This window comes from Uloborus diversus, chromosome 6, assembly GCF_026930045.1.
Source record: "Uloborus diversus isolate 005 chromosome 6, Udiv.v.3.1, whole genome shotgun sequence".
NCBI classification, from domain to species: domain Eukaryota; kingdom Metazoa; phylum Arthropoda; class Arachnida; order Araneae; family Uloboridae; genus Uloborus; species Uloborus diversus.
Genome location: NC_072736.1, coordinates 99,827,479 through 99,848,763, shown reverse-complemented (window position 1 = coordinate 99,848,763; position 21,285 = coordinate 99,827,479). Strand labels below are relative to the sequence as shown.

Sequence of the window (21,285 nt, the reverse complement as noted above, 5' to 3'; positions counted from 1 at the left end):
ATTTCTTTATTATTGTTTGGCAACACTAAGTAGTTTTTGAACTTTTACAATGGCGATCATCTAGTAAGTTGGAATAAAGTTTCGCTAATAATATCTTCGCCTTTTCATCTTTATAGTTCACAGTTTACTCTGCTAAGTAGATACATAACCTTAATATGTTACTTAAAGTCATTAGGTTATGTAAAATTTATCAGGTTATGGGCGCCAGCAAGCTCATTGCGTTTTTAAAAGATTAAAAGCAGAGACTAAGTTAAATCCGAAAAAGAAATAGTTCAAAGATGGATTTATCAAGAACTGTTAAGCCGTTATCTGGAGAAGCAGATTTTCCAATGTGGAAACGGAAAGTAAGAGATATATTAGATTATCACGAAGGAGCATTAGAGGTAATTGATGGTAAGTTAAAGAAACCTGAAGAATTACCTAGTACAGCAGACGCAGCAGAAGTCAAGAAGTATGAAATATGCGCCAATATATACCGCAAAGCCAACAGTTATGCCAAGAGTATAATCGCAAGTACAGTAACAGACTCCGTTTATCAAACGATTATGGACAAAGAGACAGCTTTTGAAGCTTGGGAAGCTTTGAAAACGTTGTTTGAAGCTTCATCAAAGGATCAACTGTTCAAAATCTGCAATGAATTTTTTAAGTTTGATTGGATTTTTGGAAATGACATTTCAACCCATGTTGCACAATTAAGTAGTTTGTGGAATGAGCTGAATAGCGGGCTCATAGCGAAAGGGGAAAATAAACTTCCAGAAATGTTGCTGGTATGCAAAATTCTACATATTTTGCCAAGTAACTTCAAATCATTCAGATCAAGTTGGATGCTTCTTGCAAAAGATGAAGAAAAGCCTTTTGAAGATTTGGCTGCTCAGTTAAGTATGTTTGAGTGAAATTTTGCCGACAACAATGAAAGAAGTGAAAAAGCTGCAGAAGCTCTTGTTGTCGCCAAGTCTAAAAATAAAGCGCATGAGAAGAAATTTCAAGCCAAGAAAAAGTTAAGCAACAAAAATGTTTGTAATTATTGTAAAATCGTTGGACATTGGGTGAAGTCATGTTCCAAATGGATTGCAGATGGCCGACCTTCTAAGCCAAGCTCGAGCTTCCAGAATAAGTCCTATAATAATCAAGTGAATATTTCATCGCCAAGTACGGCAATGACATCCTATTGTGAAGAAAGTTTCTTATCAGAAAGGGAAACAAGCACATTTTGGATAGATAACGGAGCGACAAGGCATGTTACTAACACATTTATTTATTTTAGCAATTTTGAGACATTTCCTTCTTCGGGCACCCATACTATCAAAGCGGCAGGAAAAGAAGTGTTGACAGCTTTAGGGAAAGGAAGCATTCTAGTCAAAGCTTCAGTTGGAAGAAATACAGAAGTAATTGAGTTGAAAGATGTCTGGTATGTTCCTGGAATTAGCAGAAATTTGTTTTCAGTGTTAGCCGCTCAGGATAGAAATCAGAATAGTGAGTTTACTTCTACTCCTACTGAATGCTGGTTGAAGATCAACAATGAAGTGAAGCTGTATGGCACTCGAAGTATATGTGGAACTCTCTACAGGGCTGCTCTAGAGCCAATACTTCCAGAAAAAGAAATCGAAGTTCAAATTGCAGATACGTATAGCGGTAAAAGTTCCTTACTGCAATTATATCACAGTCGATGGGGACATCAAGACAAGCGTCACGTTAGGAATATGCTCAAAAATGAATTTAATATCAAAGTGAATATTGATAAAGAGCCATGCGAGCCTTGCATATATGGTAAAGCACATCGTTTAAGGTTCGGCACTAAACCAAAAGCTACAAGAGTTGGTAAACTTGTGTCGACTGACGTCTGTGGACCATTCGAAGAGTCACACAGAAAGTATAAGTATTTTGTTGTGTTCAAAGATCATTATTCTAAGTAGCGGTATGTTTTCTTTCTGAAACATAAGTCGGATGTCGTGTTTTCTCTAAAATCGTTCATAGCTCATGCTGAAAATTTGGGACATTCAATTAGAGAAATCCTTAGTGACAATGGAGGTGAGTTCGACAACTAAGAAGTTCGAGAATTTCTTCAGATGAAAGGAATTATTCAGAGACTCACAGCACCATATACACCTGAACAAAATGGAACGAGCGAAAGAGAAAACAGAACAATTGTAGAAATGGCCAGAACGCTAAAGTATTCCAACCAAGAAATCGAATTTCCAGCATTTTTATGGGCAGAGCTTGTTAATACAGCTGCATACATTTTAAACAGGACTGGAATTTCATCCGTGGAAAACGTTAGTCCACATGAATTATGGTTTGGAAAAAGGCCAAGGATAAAACACATGCGCATAATCGGCTCACTTTGTTATGCTCATGTGCCGGTACAGAAAAGAAAGAAAATGGATCGGAAAGCTGTAAAAGGTTTTCTGATTGGTTATAATGGGGATGAACGCTATAGAATTTGGATAGAAGAAGAAAGAAAAGTAATCCTGTCAAGAGATGTGATTTTTCATGAGAAAATGAAAGAGTGTGAAAAACATATTACAGTCTTACAGGAAAATTCAGATTCAATAAATCATCCACCAGATCAAGAAACAGGTGAAGAGGAGGAAGAAGAATTAAGAGAGGAAAGTATTAACATGTCCGATACCGAAGCTGAAAGTACAGATAAAGAGGATGAACTTAAGTCTTCACATGGTATGAATCTAAGAGATCGTTCTCAGATAAAGAAACCAAAGCGATTTGAAGAATACATCATGGAAATTGAATCCTTCGTCTATGATGAAAAATATCCAGAAACATATCGAGAGGCTATAGAAAGTTCTGAAGTGAACAACTGGAAAAAGGCCATGGACAGTGAAATGACTTCTCTGAAAGATAATCAGACATGGAAGTTATGTAAACTACCTAAAGGAGTCAAGCCGATACCATGCAAGTGGGTTTACAAAATAAAAAGAAATCCAGATGGTCGTATTGATGGTACAAAGCAAGGTTAGTAATAAAAGGCTACGCTCAACGGAAAGGAATTCACTTTCAAGAGACCTTCAGTCCAGTTGCAAGAACAAGCACCATAAGAACTTTACTTAGTATAGCAGCAAGTGAAAATATGAGTTTAGTACAATTTGATGTCTCAACAGCTTTTTTGTATGGCAAGTTAGAAGAAGATATTTTCATGTGTCAACCTGAAGGCTATGAAGATGGTACTGACAGAGTATGCCACTTAAAGAAAAGTCTTTATGGTCTGAAACAAGCGCCAAGGTGCTGGAACCAGTGTTTTGGAGAATATTTGCGTAAAATTGGTTTTGTAAGAAGTGAAGCAGATCCATGCTTGTTTATTAGAAGAAGCAATAGGGAATTACTTATGTTAGTTCTGTATGTTGATGATGGTTTAGTTGCGTCAACAAGTAAAAAACACTTAGAAAATTTTCTTGGAGATCTGAAGAAAGAATTTAAAATTACAACAAAACCTGCTGAATACTACTTAGGGTTTGAGATTCATCGTCAGGAAGATGATTCTATAAAGTTATCTCAAACAGCCTACACGAAGAAAGTTCTTGAAAGATTCGGCATGAGTGATTGTAATCCTGTGTCTACACCCATTATCAAAGACAGTATTCAATCAGGGAAAGTATAGAGTACTGAGACAACATTTCCCTATAGACAAGCGGTGGAAGCACTAATGTATATCATGACAGGAACTCGACCTGACATAGCTTATGCAGTAGGAGTAGCTTCCAGAGCTTTAGAAAGCCCAAGTAAAGAAGACTGGCAAAGAGTCAAAAGAATATTCAGATACTTGAAAGGAACTTTAGACAAAGGATTAGTTTACAAATCAGGATACAAGAAAGGCATTATAGAAAGCTATAGTGATGCCGACCATGGAGGAGACACCACAACAGGGCGTTCAGCAACAGGTGTTGTTTGTATTTACGCTGGTGGAGCAATATCATGGTGCAGTCAAAGACAGTCGACTGAAGCAATTTCCACTACAGAAGCGGAGATAGTTGCAGCTAGTGAAGCAGCCAGAGAATTAGTTTGGCTTAAGAGATTGTTCAAGGAAATAACAAATTTAAAGCAGGTACCAGAACTTAAAGTGGATAACGAGGCAGCAGTCAAATTATCTCAGAATCAAGGAGAATTCCACAAGAGAACAAAGCACATTCGTATTAGACATTTCTTTGTGAGAGAAATGGTAACGAATGAAGAAATTACTGTAAAGCGAGTTCCTACTGAACTACAGTTAGCTGACCTTTTTACTAAGCCACTTTACGGCCCTAGGATTCTAAATCTGTGCAACAAAATAGGACTGATTTAGAATTAAGAACTGCTAAATTAAATTCAGGAACACTAAACAATAATAAGGGAAAGTGTTAAAGTTGTATTATTGTTTATATATATTTCTTTATTATTGTTTGGCAACACTAAGTAGTTTTTGAACTTTTACAATGGCGATCATCTAGTAAGTTGGAATAAAGTTTCGCTAATAATATCTTCGCCTTTTCATCTTTATAGTTCACAGTTTACTCTGCTAAGTAGATACATAACCTTAATATGTTACTTAAAGTCATTAGGTTATGTAAAATTTATCAGCGTCTAGTTGGAGCAAGTGTAACGGAAACATCTCAACTTTTTAGCGTTTCTAGAGGTACAGTATCTAAAGTCCTGACAGCATACACATAGCTTGGTAAGACAAGCTTGGCAAAGAAAAATAGTAAAATAAAAGAGAAGCTTAGTGAAAGAAACCGACGGGTATTAAAGTGAATTTTACTGTCTACAAATCGAACAATAGCATCCAAAGTGACCAACAGAACTCAATCACCATCTGGATTCACCAGTGTGAGTGATTAGAGTCGTAAGGCACCTTTATTAACAGAACATTTACGGCAGAGTAGCGATTCCCAATACACACTTGTCACAGAGTGTTTCTATTATTTTGATAACTACCTGTACATTGTTAATTATTAAATGCTACAAAAACTACCCGGCACAGTTACTATTACCATTTTTTTCGTGTATATTATGTTGTTTGACAATAAATCAGTTTCAAAAGAAAAAAAAAATCTTACAAAACCTTGGTTTTTCTCAAACCTGTTTCTTATGATATATGCCATTAGTTTTGCCGGTGTGTGATAACTAAGACAGGTACATTTAACACTTCAGGACTTGACTTTGCAAGCTTTAATACTTTTAATAAGAAGGCTGAGAGAAACGTCCAAAATAAACATTGGACTTAATCACTGCTTTAATGCGAAGGAACTGATAAAATATCAACCCCAAATAAGATTATCGGAATAAAAAACAAGGAGTTGAATAAAAGAAATGAGAGAAAGATAGTAAGGGAAAATTTTACCGACAATATAAAAGACTTGAAGCTTCCGATTCCTTAAAGAGAGTTAAAATATCTGTCTTTAGAGCCTAACGGCTTTTGGGAAAAAAATGCCTGAAGCAGTAAAGTAGTTTTTCTTTAAATTCAATTAGCAGTGGTGGTGGACTCGCATCTACAGTTCAATGAAGCACAAAATGGAAATTTTCAATCAATGAGAAGATAACATACCAAGGTTTTTTCTGTTTCTTTAAATGCAATGAAGAAGATTTGAGAAAAAAACATGAAAAACACCGGAATAGTTTTTTTTATTCACTTGGTTATATTAAGATTTTAAATGTACTATTTAGTAAATAATGCATAAAAAGAATTCTATTTTTTTTAAACCAAGAAGCAAGGGAACTTAAAATTGTGTATCATAGCCAGGGGCGCCTAGAACTTAACTTTTGGCAGGGCAGAAATTCTAAATTTGCTGAGGCGAACTCCAAGTGTTGCCGAATGATGATAATTTTGCCGAATCGTCAGACAAATTTGCCGAATAAGGAAATTTTTGGAAGGTCACAGTGACCTCTTATCGGGGAGCATCTAATCATTGCATCTACAGAATAGGTCCGACCAAAATACAGGTACAGTAAAGATGAAAACGAATGTGGATTCAAACGGGCAAGGAAGTTAGGCCATTAAGGTTAAAATAAATTTATTAATTTAGTCTAAAGCTAATTAATATCAAAACATATCAAAATAAAAGGGCACGCGCCTCAACGAACAGATGATGTTTCCCCTTCCAAAGCAAACATACAACTCTACAATAGGGAGCGGCTTAAAATGACGTAATACAAAAAATAAAAGGAAATCGAATCAAATCATTCAAAAAAAAAAAATAAATAAATAAATAAAATAAATAAATAAAAAAAAAGAAAGAAAAAAAGAAAAGAAAGGAAAAAAAAGAAACCATAAGTTTCGCTTCAAAAGACTTTGAGATTGGGTTAGTTCATAAATGTTTCACAATTTGTTTGAACAAATTTGACCCCCCAGCCCACCATATAAAACTTTTAATTTTTATCAATGTTTTGGGGTCGTTTGATGGCAGTTATTTGTTGTCTTTTTAGGTAAAGCCCGATATTGTCAAGCGTTTGCTTAATCCTAAACCATCTTCAATTAAATTATGATTTTTTGCAGCATTTTTCTTATTATTTGAACAGAAGTTTAAATCCAATGAACGCATTTTAAATTTTTTTTTCAAAAAAGAAAATAAGTGTTAAGGGTTAAGAATTCGAAAATCATGGTCCAGAAGCTATTTTTAGAAATTTTTCTAGAAGGTCTTTCTAAATCTAACATTTTAGTTTTGTCGCAGACTTTTGTGATTGAAAAAGGGAAAGAATGAATTATCCAGTAAGTATTTCAGTATATGAATATAAAAATACAGAATGTACAAAAACACATAATAAAAAAACCTATGCTTGGTAATAAATGCCTTTTTAGTAAGAATTTTTTGAAATCAGTAAAACGCATTAGTGAAAATACTTTTGAAAATTTGCGTAGGTTTTAAGGCTTAAGCACAATATTAAATTCTTAATAAGTTGCTTAAAAGCCCTGCCCAATTATAACTCATTAAGCTGTTTACTTTAGCTTTAGTTTATTAAGTTTTCTTTAATCTTACCTAATTAAAGAAAAACAAAGAAGTTTTTCTTTAATAACCTAGTGACATTTTACTAAAAGAGCTTCTTTGATCCCAAATAATTAAAGCATAATTAGTATAACTATTTTAATGAATTCGTTTACTTAAAAGTCATTCATTTTGGGATGGGTTTTCCGTTTCTCTGATTTACTTTAACTTTAATAAATATTTCAATCTGACTAATTCATTTTAAAAGTAACTTTTCTGAGAAGTTGTAAAAAGCAGGACTGTGGAATCGGAGTCAGACGGATTTTGGGATAAAGGAGTTGGAGTCGCTCGAAAACATGTCGACTCCGACTCTGACTCCGGGTTTTTTTCCTTTAATTTTCACTTACTCCCCTTGCATTTTTTTAGAAACTGACTACCACTGTATTTGATTGCATGTATAACGGCCTACTAATAAGAAAGTAACTGTTCTTGTTTCATCCAACTGGCTTGATTGTTTATAGAACTTTCTGTAAGAGCTACCTATGTTTCCTTATTTTTTAACTTAACTTAACTGACAGCAACTGTCAGCAAACAGTTTTGTTGCGTAACATTTTCCAAGTAATCACTTTCAAATAAAAATAATAATATATTTTTTTACCTCTTTCTCAGTTATAAAATACACTCTATAACAAAAAAATCGACGCACCAAGAAGCAATCATCCGCTTGCTTTGAAATTTTGTATGCATGCGTGTTTTGATCAGATATGCAAATGATTAAAATTTGGTGTCCAATGAAAGATTAGTTTGATCTCCAGCGCATCGAAACTGCGCATCCACCAGATCTATATAAAGAGCAGTTTTTCAACAGTTGTTAAAATTTTCGGTTTGATTGCGATTCATATTACCTTTCAAGAACTTAAAAATGCCTCGCCGCGTGGTTTGTGTTCATTACGAGCAACTGTCAGAGTTAAAAGAGTTTGTATCATTGTATTGAAAGAGGCCGGTTAATCAAATCGGAGAATCGCTCGTCATTTGAGCCGAAGCGATGTGGTGATTCAAAGATGCTGGCAAGGATGGGTGGAAAATGGCCGAGGTTAGCGTCAGGATGGTAGCGGTCGACCAAGGGTCACAACAGATCGTGATGACGGAGTGATTGTCCGATCAGCCGTCACAGCGCTTTCTTCATCTTTATGAACGATCAGACGTTCAACCCAAACATCAGTGTTCATCATGACCATTTTCAGACGGTTGAGACAGCGAAATCTACGTTCGCGCCGACCGTTACGCCACCTGCCATTGACGCCTACACACTGCCAAGCCAGATTATAGTGGTGCATGGTTCGATCAGGTTGGAATGATACCGACTGGGGAACGTATAGTCTATAGCGACGAATCCCGCTTCCAACTGTGTCATGACGATCATCGAAGACGTCTTTGGAGACACCCGGGGAAAAGTGAGATCCTGGCTTCACTTTTGCACGCCAGACTGGCCCCCAACAAGGCATTATGGTCTGGGGTGCCATTTCCTTGGATAGCTGGACCCCCTTGGTCGCAATTAGAGGCACACTTACTGCAAAGCGGTACGTCGACGACATCCTAAGACCTGTTTTCCTGCCGTCCCATTTGCAGCACCCTCGGCTGGCTTTCAGCAGGACAGTGCCAGATAACATACGTCACTTGTTGCTATGAACTGTCTGCCAGCTTGTCAAACTCTTCCGTTGGCTGCCAGATCGCCAGCTCTCTCTCCCATCAAGCATGTCTGGGATATGATGGGATGGCGCTTGCATCTGGCAAGGAATGTTGATAACCTCGTCCGACAATTGGAGCGAGTTTGGCCGGAAATATCGCAGGACATCCTCCGGGAGTCTTATCGGTCTTTGCCAAGTCGTGCTTCAGCTTATATCCAGGCTAGAGGCTGGTCAACACCTTATTGAACTATTTTCTCTAACTCTGACAAAAAGTATTCAATTGTTCTGAGAATTTAATCATTTACTATTCTGTGCATTGTCTACCTATCCACCAATTTTTGTCTCAATCGGACCACTCCTTCTTGGTGCGTCGATTTTTTTCATATAGGGGTAGTAAAAGGAATGTATATATCGCTTGAGCAAGTCGAGAAACTTCTGAGGGTGCTTGATAAATTCAAACAAGTATTAGCACGAAAGCGCAAGTCCAAAAGATCCAATTAAATATAAATGTTTTTTTTTTTAAATCTAAAGACTTCATCTAAGAAAGCTTGGTCACCACTAAAAAGTACAAAATAAAATCAGTACATAATTTATTGGTTACAACACTCAATAATTGTAGTTAATCCGAAAAAAAAAAGATTTAATTCTAAATCTGCCGATAAAATGACACTTAAAAATTGAGCCAAGAAATGTATGTATAGTAAAAGCTATTCGTACAAAGCTGTGTACCGCCGCATTTTGTATAAAATTGCTCCAGACATACATGTACCCAACCTCTCTCTGCAATATAGTGCAATATTTTGGTAGACATTTTAAAGATGAAATTTAGGATTTATTATTGTTTAAATTTTTCAGAATTAAAGTATTTTAATTTTTATAAACTCTGAAATTAAGTTGAGGTGTTACCCACCAGATGGGTTTCACCCGGGAGGGGGGGGGGGGCGACCGCTCCCTCTCAAGAAAAGTGTTTCGACTTAGCAAAAAAGTTTTTTTCCCCCTCAAGTTACCGCTTTCAAAAACTGAATGCACAGGATTTGATCAACATCTATTTGTTAAACATTAAAAGGGAGCAAATTACTCCTTTTATTATTTTTTTAAATGGGATTTTTCAGTAATCTCACTTTAGAAATCGCAACTATTGGATAATCTGATTTTCAAATTGAATTTCTAACGTTGTATGAATCTTTGGTTTACAATAAATACAACGCAAAAAATTTATAAAAATTAAAAAAAAAAAAATGAAAAAAAAAAAGAGGAGGGGACCGACTCTAAAATTGCTCTAAGAAATGAAAAATAATTTTATTATTTAAACACCTTCGATAATACTTTTAAACGTCATTTTTCAAGTTGGCGCAAAAAAGTAAAAAAAAATAAAAAAATAAATAAAAAAATAAATAAAACAAATAAAATAAATTTAAAAAAAAATAAATTGAAAAAAAAATTAAAAAAATAAATAAATAAAAGAAAAATAAAAAGTAAAATCCATTGTAACCATGCTTTGCTCATATTTTTTTCCAGAAAATCATCCAAAGTTAGGAACGAGACATTTATATCGTTGCTTAAATATGCTGTCATCAATGCATTAGGGCTCGACCGATGGCATTTTTTGGCCGATGGGCCGATGCCGATTGTTGGCCAATTGTTCAAAGATGGCCGATGGCCGATTGTTTTCCTCCAAATGGCCGATTGCCGATGGCCGATGCTGTTGGCTGATGGCAAAAAAAAAAAAAAAAAAAAAAAAAAAAAAAAATCTAACAGAAATAAATTAATAAGATTGTCAGGGATTTAAAGGATCATTGATTCATTTCACTTTACTTCCTTTCTACGAATAAGGAATTGTAATCCCCCCCCCCCCAAAAAAAAAAATCAGATTTCGACCTAAATTTTTATTTTATGATCATCCAATTTAAACTTCACAAACATATTTACATGCATATGTACCTAAGAACATATAGATGACCGAAATATCCATTTTGAAAGCCTCCTTAGTTAATTATCGCAAATTCTCTTGTGATGTTTTCATGCGCGTAAACTTACGTCACTCAAAAACGTTATGACACAGTAAGTTGAAAACTCATACGTAGGTAGTATGATCTAAAAGTTCGAGGACAAGTTGTATAAAAATTTACCGTGAATCTATCTACAAAATAGTCACCTTGAACGATTATGCACTTCTGCCACCGATCGTATAGCTTTTAGAAGGACTCCTGGAAGACATTTATCGCAACCTCCTGTAAGGCCTCTTTCGCTGCTGCTTTGACTTCATCGTGGGGAAGAAGGCGACTTGGCGACTTTCATGTTGAGGATGCACGGTTCGATTGGTCAATACTCTGATATGACAAACCAATAACATCACGTTTCGTCGGACTTAGATCCGTGTGACTTTTACCTGTTCCCACCAAAAAAAAAAAAAAAAACATTTGCATGGACGCCTCTTTCTTTCGTCAGGAGAAGATAAAGCTGCATCACAGAAGGTAGCGAAAAATGGCTTCCAGGAGTTTTTCCAAAAGTTATATGAACACTGGCAGGAGTACATAGTCATTCAAGATGACCTTTTGTAGGTGGATGTGCTTCGGTCATGTGAACTATTCTGGGTAAGGTTTTATACAGCTTGTTCCTCGAGCTTTTGGATCCTACTACGTACAATCTGTATAGGGTGTAGTTATGCTTCTCCTTTTTTGACTGCTGTATGATGGAAAACAAAGAACAACAGCCAAAAAAAAAAAAAAAAAAAAAAAAAAAATGGAGGAAAACCAAGAGACTGTTTAATAACCAATAATTTTTTTTTTTAAATTGTACATATAACTAAGATTTCAATAATATTGTAATAATGTTTGGATTTAGATAAACTAAACATAGTTAAAAAGCATTAAACTATGTCATTTAATCATTCAAAAAAAAAAAAAAAACGATGAAACCGTCAACAAATTACGCTATTAAAGTGGAAAGATTGCACGTAGACATATTTTAGTCATCAAGTTAAACAAAAAAAGGTAACAGATAAATTACAATATTAAATCATAATAGGAATATTTTTATACTTATTTAAAATTTATGAATAAAAAAGTTGGCATTTTTCATAAAATGTATAACAGTGACATAACTGTTATACATTTTATGAAAAATGCCAACATGTTGCGGAAAAAAGAAATAGCCATGAAATGAGCGAGGTTCTTAAAACGCAGCTACAATAAACAAACTCAATATTTACACCAAGTTAATAACTGAATACATATATATACTACTTGATTTGATGTTTGCATACGTAATATTGAACAATTTGATTGATTAATCTTTTATGAAGCATTACAAACACGTTCAAATTAAATTTTTCAATTTAACAATAATTTTCTGAAATTTAAAAAATTGCATAGTAGAAAATCCTTGAAACTTTTCTATAACATATTATTAAACATATGATGAAAACGAAAATAACTTTTTCATTGATTTTATATAAATACATAAAAATAGTTACAACAGAAAAAAAATCGATCGCTATTAATGATGCAAAAAAAGGTGACGCATTACAAAATATAGGTGAAACAAGTATAAAAAATACGCAAAATGACATTTCTTGACCAAAATAAATAATCGCTAAATATTTAAGAAATGCTTGAAACGACGAGGGCGGACTAGAGGGTCACCCTCTGATTTTGGAGTAACTCACAATGTTAAACTTCGGCCCCAATTTCGGCTTAATTTTTTTTAGTACAGAACCGCTACCACCACGCCTCGGAAGAGTTTCTGAATCTACTTCAGCGCTTCTGAAAAAAAAAAATTCAAAATCCCTTTGTTTTCCGAATTATGTCACCATTCAAAACGTCTTTAATCAATTTCTAATTAATGCTCTAAATTCTTCCTAAACAATAGATAAAACTTGAAAAAAAAGCTCTAATTTTACGAATGGTGTTAGTTTTAAACAACTCAGAAGTACAACTTTAGTTTAATTTCAGAAATTGAGGGAGTGGGAGGAGGAGCACGTAATTGTTCTCGGAAATACAAAAAATAGTCGTAAAAAATAGAGTTCAAAATAATCATAAACATTGAGCAGAAAAACCCTTTTAAAACTTGCACCCGAGTTTGTTTTGACGTGGAGTGGCGGATTTAAAATGTAGCAAATGTTGCAATTGCGCGAAAAGCCCCATAACCATAGGGGCACCGTAGGAGTTACAAAAATGCTTTTGATAAATTTTTTACAACTTCTGTGTTAGAGAAATACGGCCCCAAAATATATTTCAACGGGCCCAAAACTTGTAGCTCCACCGAAGCGATACAGAAAAGACTGCATTACTGTGATTCATATTACAAACATTGAAAAATTAAAAATTACCGTCGGTTCAACGGGAATCGAACAAAATGAAACAAAACCGGTTTCGCCATCTCATATTTGTTTCCATAGTCTCCAATTCTGCAATATATCACTAAATGATCGTCAGTCTGAGACACTATATTAGCTTTGCATTGAAATATGTAATTAATAGCCACAAAAAATCAGTTAATAGGCTTTTTAGAACATCCGATCGAAAACAAAAAGGGAAGGTCACAACTGGAACGTGCGCACTGCCCACAGGCGAAAATTTAGCCTTCTACAGCTTACCATTTTTACTTTCTTCTATATCTAATATATAGAAGAAAGTATTGGATTCGTGCAAATTTTCGAATTTCGAATTTTGACGGATTCGAACGTTTTGAGGTGTGCTGAGTCCATTTCGACCATTTTTAGAAAATGTCTGTCTGTCTGTGTGTGTGTGTGTATGTATGTATGTGTGTGTGTGTGTGTGTGTGTATGTATGTGTGTCACGTCTGTGTGTGACCAGTTTTTTGTGGCCGCTCTACAACAAAAACTACCGCATGAAATCCAACGAAATTTAGTACACATATGTGCCCCTATGTGAACTTGTGCCCATTAGTTTTTGGCGCGAATTCCTCCAAGGGGGGTGGAGCAATGGGACGTTTTTCGAGTTACGCGTGCTTGCTATTCCTCAGGAAGTTACTGGCGGAATCAAACAAAATTTGGTCCATATGTTGGTATTAACAGGAACAGGTGCTGATTCAATTTTGGTGTCAATAACGCAAACGGGGGTTGAGCTGTAGAACGTTTTTTGTCGTCAATTGTGACTGCTGTATCTCAAGAAATAATGAACGGAATGAAAGAAAAATTTATCGGCAAGTAGCCCTTAGTGGGTATAAGAACTGATTTTATTTTTGTGTCAACAGCTAAAAGGGGGGTAGCGCAATCACCCGTTCTTTTTTTCCATTTTGAGTGCCCTATCTCAAGAAGTAATGCTACGTTCTGGTTGAAATTTGGAATATATGTGAATCCATATGTAAACAGGCTTTGGTTCTATTTTGACGCCGATCGCTCCAAGAGGTGTTGATTTTTTTTTTTTTTTTTGCGAATAAAAATATTTTTATTAATGCAACAATAAGAAAGATAAATCGTAATAGATTGTCGTCTGCGTATTTCTCGTGATTTTAATTGTATGGAAATGATAGGAAATATTATCTCAACTAGCTGCGTGCCCGGCGTTGCACGGGCTACCTAAAAAATGTAAGAGCAGTCCAGTTGATGCTTTTGTAGTACACTGACACTAGTTTCTAACGCGTTAAGGAATAAATAAATGCGCGTAAAGCAAGGTTTAACTAAGGTTAGGTAACTAAAAATAAACTGCATGTAAATCACTCATTTACTTTACGACGTGCACGGTCCTCCTCGAAAATGAAAGTTATGTCATGTGACGCGTATTTAACAATCAGGCTTGAACAAAAAAAAAAAAAAAAAAACAGCAAAATTTTGCTGCAGATTACGGCAAAATAATCGAAAAGTAAACAACTTAAACACCCTGATTACAGGAAAAGCCTTAAAACAAAAGCCTAATTTTATTTCTTTATATTCGAGAAAAAGAAATGGCAACAGATCTTTCATCTCAATGATTTTCTTCACGCTGTAAATTTTAATAAAAGCGTTCATCCGGAAAGTTGAGTTGAAGCACTGAATAATAATTTGAATGGAGGAAAGCCTTCGAAAAATATGGATTTCATTTTGAAATCTAAGAGTCATAATTAATAGTTTTTAATTGATATCTCCGCTAATTATTATCGGAGGATTATGTTAAATAGCCAAACATGAAGACGGGAAGATGACGAATCCATCGATACCTGGTTCGATGGTCAGTTCACTGTCGTTCGGGAGAAGAAGCTTGGACATAGATAGATAGATAGATAGATAGATAGATACTCAGATTTTATATGTATAAGATGATTTAAAATTTTGAACTGTTGCCATCTTATGTTTGTTAACAAATAAAATATTTGTAATTCATTCAAGCAAGGCTTTTAAAATAACTTTCAATTTTCGCTCTTTGGTTTGCTTTTGCAATAATTCAGACATTGGGATAGTCGTCAAGTTTTTGCATGTGTCATTTTGTTTTTGTTGGGAATATTGCTTCCTCGTCAAGCATGGGGAGGGATCAGAAAAAAAAAAAAGAAAAATATAGAAGAAAGTTTCGTGATGGCCACAACATACTAGTAATTGTATGGAAATGATCGGAAATATTATCGCAATGATTTAAAATTTTTTAGTTATGACTTATGAGAGATATATACGTACATCCAGCCGCAAGAAACAACGCAATAATTAACGTGTTCGGTTCCTGAATGCAGTATTAAAAACTCTGTCAAGGGTGACTAAAATATAAATTCATACTGAAATTTAAGTAAACAATTTTGTTTGAAAACAATAACTCCCTTTACTTTGTATTAAAAAGTAAAACAAAGGTCTTTTTTTTTTCAAAAACATCGGCTACTTCCATCGGCTTTTCGATGCTTTTAAGGCCGATGGACCGATGTTTCCTGCAAGTTAGCATCGGCCACCGATGCCGATGCCGATGGCTAAATTGTTGAACCATCGGCGCCGAGTCCTACAATGCATAATGTATGTGGTAGTGAAGAAACTTGGCCTGGTTAAATTTATAGTTGCAGTTGATTTATGATTGTGTGAAGGATTTTATCTATCGTTTTTATGCCAACTTCAAAAATTATATTTAAAAGTATAATCGATGGTGTTTAAAGAATAAAATTATTTTTCACTTTTCAGAGTAATTTTAAAGTCGGTTCCATTGTTTTTTCAATTTTTTTAAATTTCATTCTCTTTAGTGTAAATGTATTTCAGTAATAGTAAGAAGTTACCATCACGAAACTTCACTTTACTTTTTTCATAAAAATGCTCCATACTAAAAAAAAAAAAGACTATAAACACGCCTAACACTTTAAGCGATTGGAACTAAAAATTTATCTATATTTATCTGTGAAATTCATTTGTGTGTTAATTTAACTAGAGTCATTTAAACATTACGTTTTCCCTAACTAATTTACATTTCACAGCATACAATTTACTTGTGATGAAATCCTGTATCTCCTTACTTACCCCGGATCATCTGTTATTGGTATAGACTAGCTGCGTCGCCCGGCTTTGCACGGTCCACCTCGAAAATAAAAGTAATGTCAAGTAACGCGTGTTCAACACTCAGGGTTGAACAAGAAAAAAAAATCTGTAAAATTTTGCGGCAGATTGCGGAAAAATAACCAAAAAGTAAACATTTTAAGTCCCCTGATTACACAGGAGAAGCATTAAAAAAAAACCTAGAATTTTATTTGCTCATATTCGAGACAAAAAATGGCAACAGATCTTTCGTCTCAATGATTTTCTTCACACTATAAATTTTAATAAAAGCATTGTTGTAGAAAGTTGAGATGAAGTACTGAATAATAATTTGAATAGAGGAAAGCCTTCGAAAAATAGGGATTTTATATCGAAATCTAAGAGTCATAATTAATATATTTTAATTGATAACTCCGCTAATTATTATCGGAGGGTTATGTTAAATAGCTAAACATAGAGACGCAAAGATTACGAATCCATCGACACGGCTGATGAGTGCTAATAAGCACGAAAATGCAGTCCTCGGCTGGAAATGACTGAGTTGGCGGTGTATTTCACGCATTTTTGCTTTAGCCCTGGCTAATGGGCGGTAATTTACTGAGTATATCATTAGAATTACTATTAAGGTTACTGTTGTATGGCACCATAGTTTCGCAACAATAGGTTTTTATATTTAATCATTTAATAGGAAAATCGCATGACATTTACTGTTTTTTGCCCATAACTTTTTTTCTAAAGAAAAAATAAGGTGAAACAAAGTAATGGGACCTAAGTTGAGTCATCCCCTATCCATTAAAAAAAATCATCAAAATCGGTTCACTAGGTCAGACACTGTGAGTGGACAAAAAAAAAACATCGGTATGAACTGATCACCGGCTCCTTTTTGAAGTCGGTTAATCATTACTAATAATAAAATTGAAAGTCTCTCTGTCTGGATCTCTCTCTGTCCGGATCTCTGTCTGTCTGTCGGGATCTCTGTGACGCGCATAGCGCCTAGACCGTCCGACCGATTTTCATGACATTTGGCACAGAATTAGTTTGTAGCATGGGGGTGTGCACCTCGAAGCGATTTTTTGAAAATTCGATTTTGTTCTTTTTCTATTCAAATTTAAGAACATTTTCCCGAGCAAAACTATCATAAGATGGACGAGTAAGTTACCAACTTATCATAACGTGGAACCGTAACATGGGCAAGTCAATTGGCGTGAAATTCATCATACATTATTTGTAAATATACAGGCGAATCAAAAGACCTTTTAATTTTCTACTACGGGAAAAGCCATGCAGGTGCCACTAGTGAATTAATATTTCAATCTCTGTTTATGGGTTTTCCCCCCTTCCCATTGGGGGGGGAGGGATTTGAAAGAATAAATAAAAAATTAATTAAAAAAAAACGGAGTCGGAGTCGGACGCTTCAAAATCCAGGAGTCGGAGTCGAAGTCGGACATTTATCTTCCGACTCCGCAGCCCTGGTAAAAAGTAACAGTATTTTTGCTGTTTTTTCATTTTGTGTACGAAAATAAGCTTTTCTCGTGTATTAAAGATATATAAATCAATAAAGATAAAGTAAGTCGAGATATCACGCCCCATCTAAGCAGAACAGTTTTTTTTTTTGAAAACTTTATGTTAACGAAAAATAAAAAATAATACTTCATCCCTCTCTTAATGTAGGTAGAGATGGAATTTAACTTTTATCATCACCAATAAATAAATAAATAAATAAATTAATTAATTGAAAAAATATGTATAAAAAAATAAAAATTGCAGCGTCCGGGCAAATCACATTGACAGTCAGGCAATTCCCCCACTCCATCAGGTTAATTGCCTCACTTGAGGTAACATCACCAAACTTATGTAACAAGAAAAAAATATTTAAAATTAACGACATTAATACTAATCTATGTATAAAATACATGAAAAATCAAAATCAATGTTATTCCAGACTAGCAGTACCGCACGGCTTTGCCCGTAGTAGAAAATTAAAAGGACATTTGGTTAACCTGTATATTTACAAATAATGAATGATGAATTTCTCTCCAATTTCCTATGTTCATTTTCTCAGACCTTCTCGGTTTTGGTGAGAGATGTGGAGTGAATTTCCAACGCCATCCAACCAAGAAACTCAACTATAGTGAAAGAAGGTACTTTTTTGTAAAAGAAATTGTATATGATTAACTAACTTTTAAATTTTACGTAAATAAATAGAAATTTACAAAGACTTTTCATGTGGCTGATCTTAGAACGCTTGAGAAGAAGATTTGTAAACAATAAAGCCACAAGGAAGAAACCAAAATGGTGTTTGCACGAATCTGTGTATATTTCGGAACAAATTTGGAATAATTTTCAGCTAGAAAATAAATATTGATTTCCAACTGAAGAAAACCCGAGATTCAATATTTTCTAGACTAGGAAGCAGTATCAGCATTTGAGACAACACGCCGTAATTCAATACCAACCACTCCAACCTTTGTTAAAGCATACAATTTAGCATAATGAGCAATTAGAAATAATCAATAAAAATTTGAGCAAGCGTAATTATGGACGTAATACTTCTAAATTAGGTATCTCTGGAATATTTATTATTTCCAAAAAAGATCAAATATCAATTTCTGAAAAAGGAAAAAAAATCAAGTCATTTGTTTCACGAATGTAAGAACATTTGTTAACACTTTGTGACTCAATTCACTTGAAATTAAAAAAAAAAAAAACGAGCTGATGTGTGCATCACATGACTTCCTTTTACTCCAATTTAATGTCATTTCCCCATGATTGGTAATTTTAATGTGATTCAATTGTTTACTCTCTAAATATCACCAACAGTGGCCAAATTGAAACCAAATTTAAAATTAAAAAAAAATAAATTAAATCGCCAAATTTGTTGCCAAGTTGGCGATAAAACTTGGCGACCAAAAAACTGGCGATATATTGCCAAGTGTCCATCAAATTATAACACCACTTGAGTTTACATGGAAATTAACAATGATTTCCCCCCAAAAAGGGGCAAAAGACCCCCTTAGGAACATCCGAATGCAACCAAAAGGGAAGGTGCACAACTAGGTCGCACTAGGAGCCTACGTACCCAATTTCAACTTTCTAGGACGTACCGTTTTTGAGTTAAGCGAGATACATACACACAAACGCACATACGCACATACATACGGACGTCACGAGAAAATTCGTTGTAATTACCTCGGGGGTCGTCAAAATTTATATTTCGGGTGCCTATAGGTTCCTAGGCATATATCTACGTGTGGTCAGGTCAAAAAAAAAAAAAAAAAAAAACTCAACATTCATTGGGGGGGTGAGAAAAATGGAAATTAAAGCCGAATTTTAAGTGAAATTTTTTTCGCGAATACAATACTTCCTTTTTTGTAAAAGGAAGTAAAAAAAGAAAAGTATTTCAATTTTTTATTACAATCCTTTATGCATGAGAAACAGCTAATACAAGCTTGATAAAAAAATCGAATATTTTCACATTTTAAGTTAGAAATCGGGAAGGCTCGTTGGTACTGATAAAATACTAAGCTCTAAAAAAAATCTCCGCTTTAATCATTCAAAAAATGCCTAAACTTGAAATCAAATTAAACTTTAGAAAAGAGTCGGAAAATCTTAAAATTAACTCATTTATCTATTTTAACTATGTTTTACACTTGCAACTAAGTTATCGAAATGTGCGTATTATATTTTCATTTTCATGCATGTCACAATGAAATGAGCATCTAAGCATAAATCCACATCCAATTACATATTGTATGATATATAATTTTGCAGGTTAACCTAAATTTAATCTAGGTTGTGCGGGGTTAATTTTCTCGGCAGCTGTTGCATTCACGATTGCACACGGCTGACAAACATCGTGATTTCGTGTGGTGTACGAGCATGATACGTTATAGCGTAGCGTTGAAATTAATAGCAACGTTTGAAGCACAGAATGGAGGAAAATGTGTCAGATAACACGTGAACAAAACATATGACTAAATGCATGTTATGTTTCTGATCTACCCAGAAGTAGATAAACAATCCATCGTGTACTAACGACATACAATTGCTTAACTCTTGATAAAAATTATAATCAAGTGTAACGTAATGATTACTTAAAATTTTATAAACTGACCTTTGGAACTACTGCACATTTTATTAAGTTGACGAAAGGTGGAAAAAGAAGTGCTGTGAAGCTACGAGAAATACATTCTGTACGAAAAAAGGTAGCTATATGGACAAAAAGCAAAACTGTTAAATGGAAATATATTGCAATTTTTAGTTTCGTGGCATCGATAATATTGTACTGCCATGTGTAGGTAAACGACGGTGTCTGCAGAAATTAGTTTTTGAGGTATTTGAAGAAATGTGTGGTGAATTCAATATTAACAATAGGAAAATGTTAGAATTAGACGTTTTTTTTGCGCATTTTTTTCAGCGTAAACCAAATAAGCGAGCTTGTACGGTAAAGATAACGTACAATAGATGACAAAAAAAAAGACCTTCTCGAGTTTCAAAATTAATTTGAATTCTGAAATTTTGAATTCAAATTTTGTTTTTCGCAACCACGAGTTGTGACAAGAGCCTACTCATTGGTTACTACCCCATTCGCTTGTTTCTAGAAACGGTTCCTGTCCCTCCTCTTGGGCAGTTACGTGTGCATAGTTGTGTATGTGTAGGCTTGTGTGTGTGCGTAGACCTGTGTAAATGCGCGTTGGCATGTGTGTAGAAGTGCATGTGTGGATGTGTATGAGTGTGTATGAACTTGCGTGTGTGTACGACATGGACGCCACCGACCAGGAGCAGCGACTACCGGGAGGAGTCGCGCCTGGGGGGGGCAGAGGACGGTGGGAATGAAAAAGGAACCAAACATAAAGAACAGTCAAGTGAAAACAATTAGCAATCGTGATTGCTCAAAAATAAAAATCCGTTACTGCCCTTCACCTGCACACGGCAGTGTAGTCCTTGAAGAGTCGATATTTTAAATGATTTTTATTATTATTAATTATTAATTAAAGACTTTTTCTGTACTTATTTTTGTCATAATTTTCACACTTTGCTTCCGGTTGCCGGGTTAAATTTAGACCGGTGAAACTGAACACACTTCCGCTTTTCAATTGTTGCCAGAAACAATGAAATAATCTTTATAGCGGAGCGGCCTAGCGCATTGTGCCGTTAGCACACGAGGAGTCTCACATAAGGAAAAATATTCATTACTTATGTGAGGACCCTCGTGTGCTGACGGAACAAAGCGTTAGGCCGCTCAAAT

General features: G+C 34.8%; 1 protein-coding gene across 1 annotated transcript; it reads left to right on the top strand.

Moving 5' to 3' along the window:
• The first annotated feature begins 278 nt into the window (after positions 1–278).
• On the top strand, positions 279–3,613 carry LOC129224886 (uncharacterized). Its single transcript, XM_054859432.1, has 4 exons — positions 279–393; positions 1,339–1,545; positions 2,527–2,970; positions 3,372–3,613. Exons 1-4 carry the CDS (start codon positions 279–281, stop codon positions 3,611–3,613), a joined length of 1,008 nt encoding a protein of 335 aa, XP_054715407.1.
• Positions 3,614–21,285: the final 17,672 nt, after the last annotated feature.

Bases quoted from the DNA above. Each gene is read 5' to 3' on its own strand.
- LOC129224886 (XM_054859432.1), top strand. From the start codon at position 279: ATGGATTTATCAAGAACTGTTAAGCCGTTATCTGGAGAAGCAGATTTT. The intron at 394-1,338 runs GTAAGTTAAAGA...TGACAGCTTTAG, and splicing joins AGCATTAGAGGTAATTGATG to GGAAAGGAAGCATTCTAGTC. The intron at 2,971-3,371 runs GTTAGTAATAAA...ATGATGGTTTAG, and splicing joins TATTGATGGTACAAAGCAAG to TTGCGTCAACAAGTAAAAAA.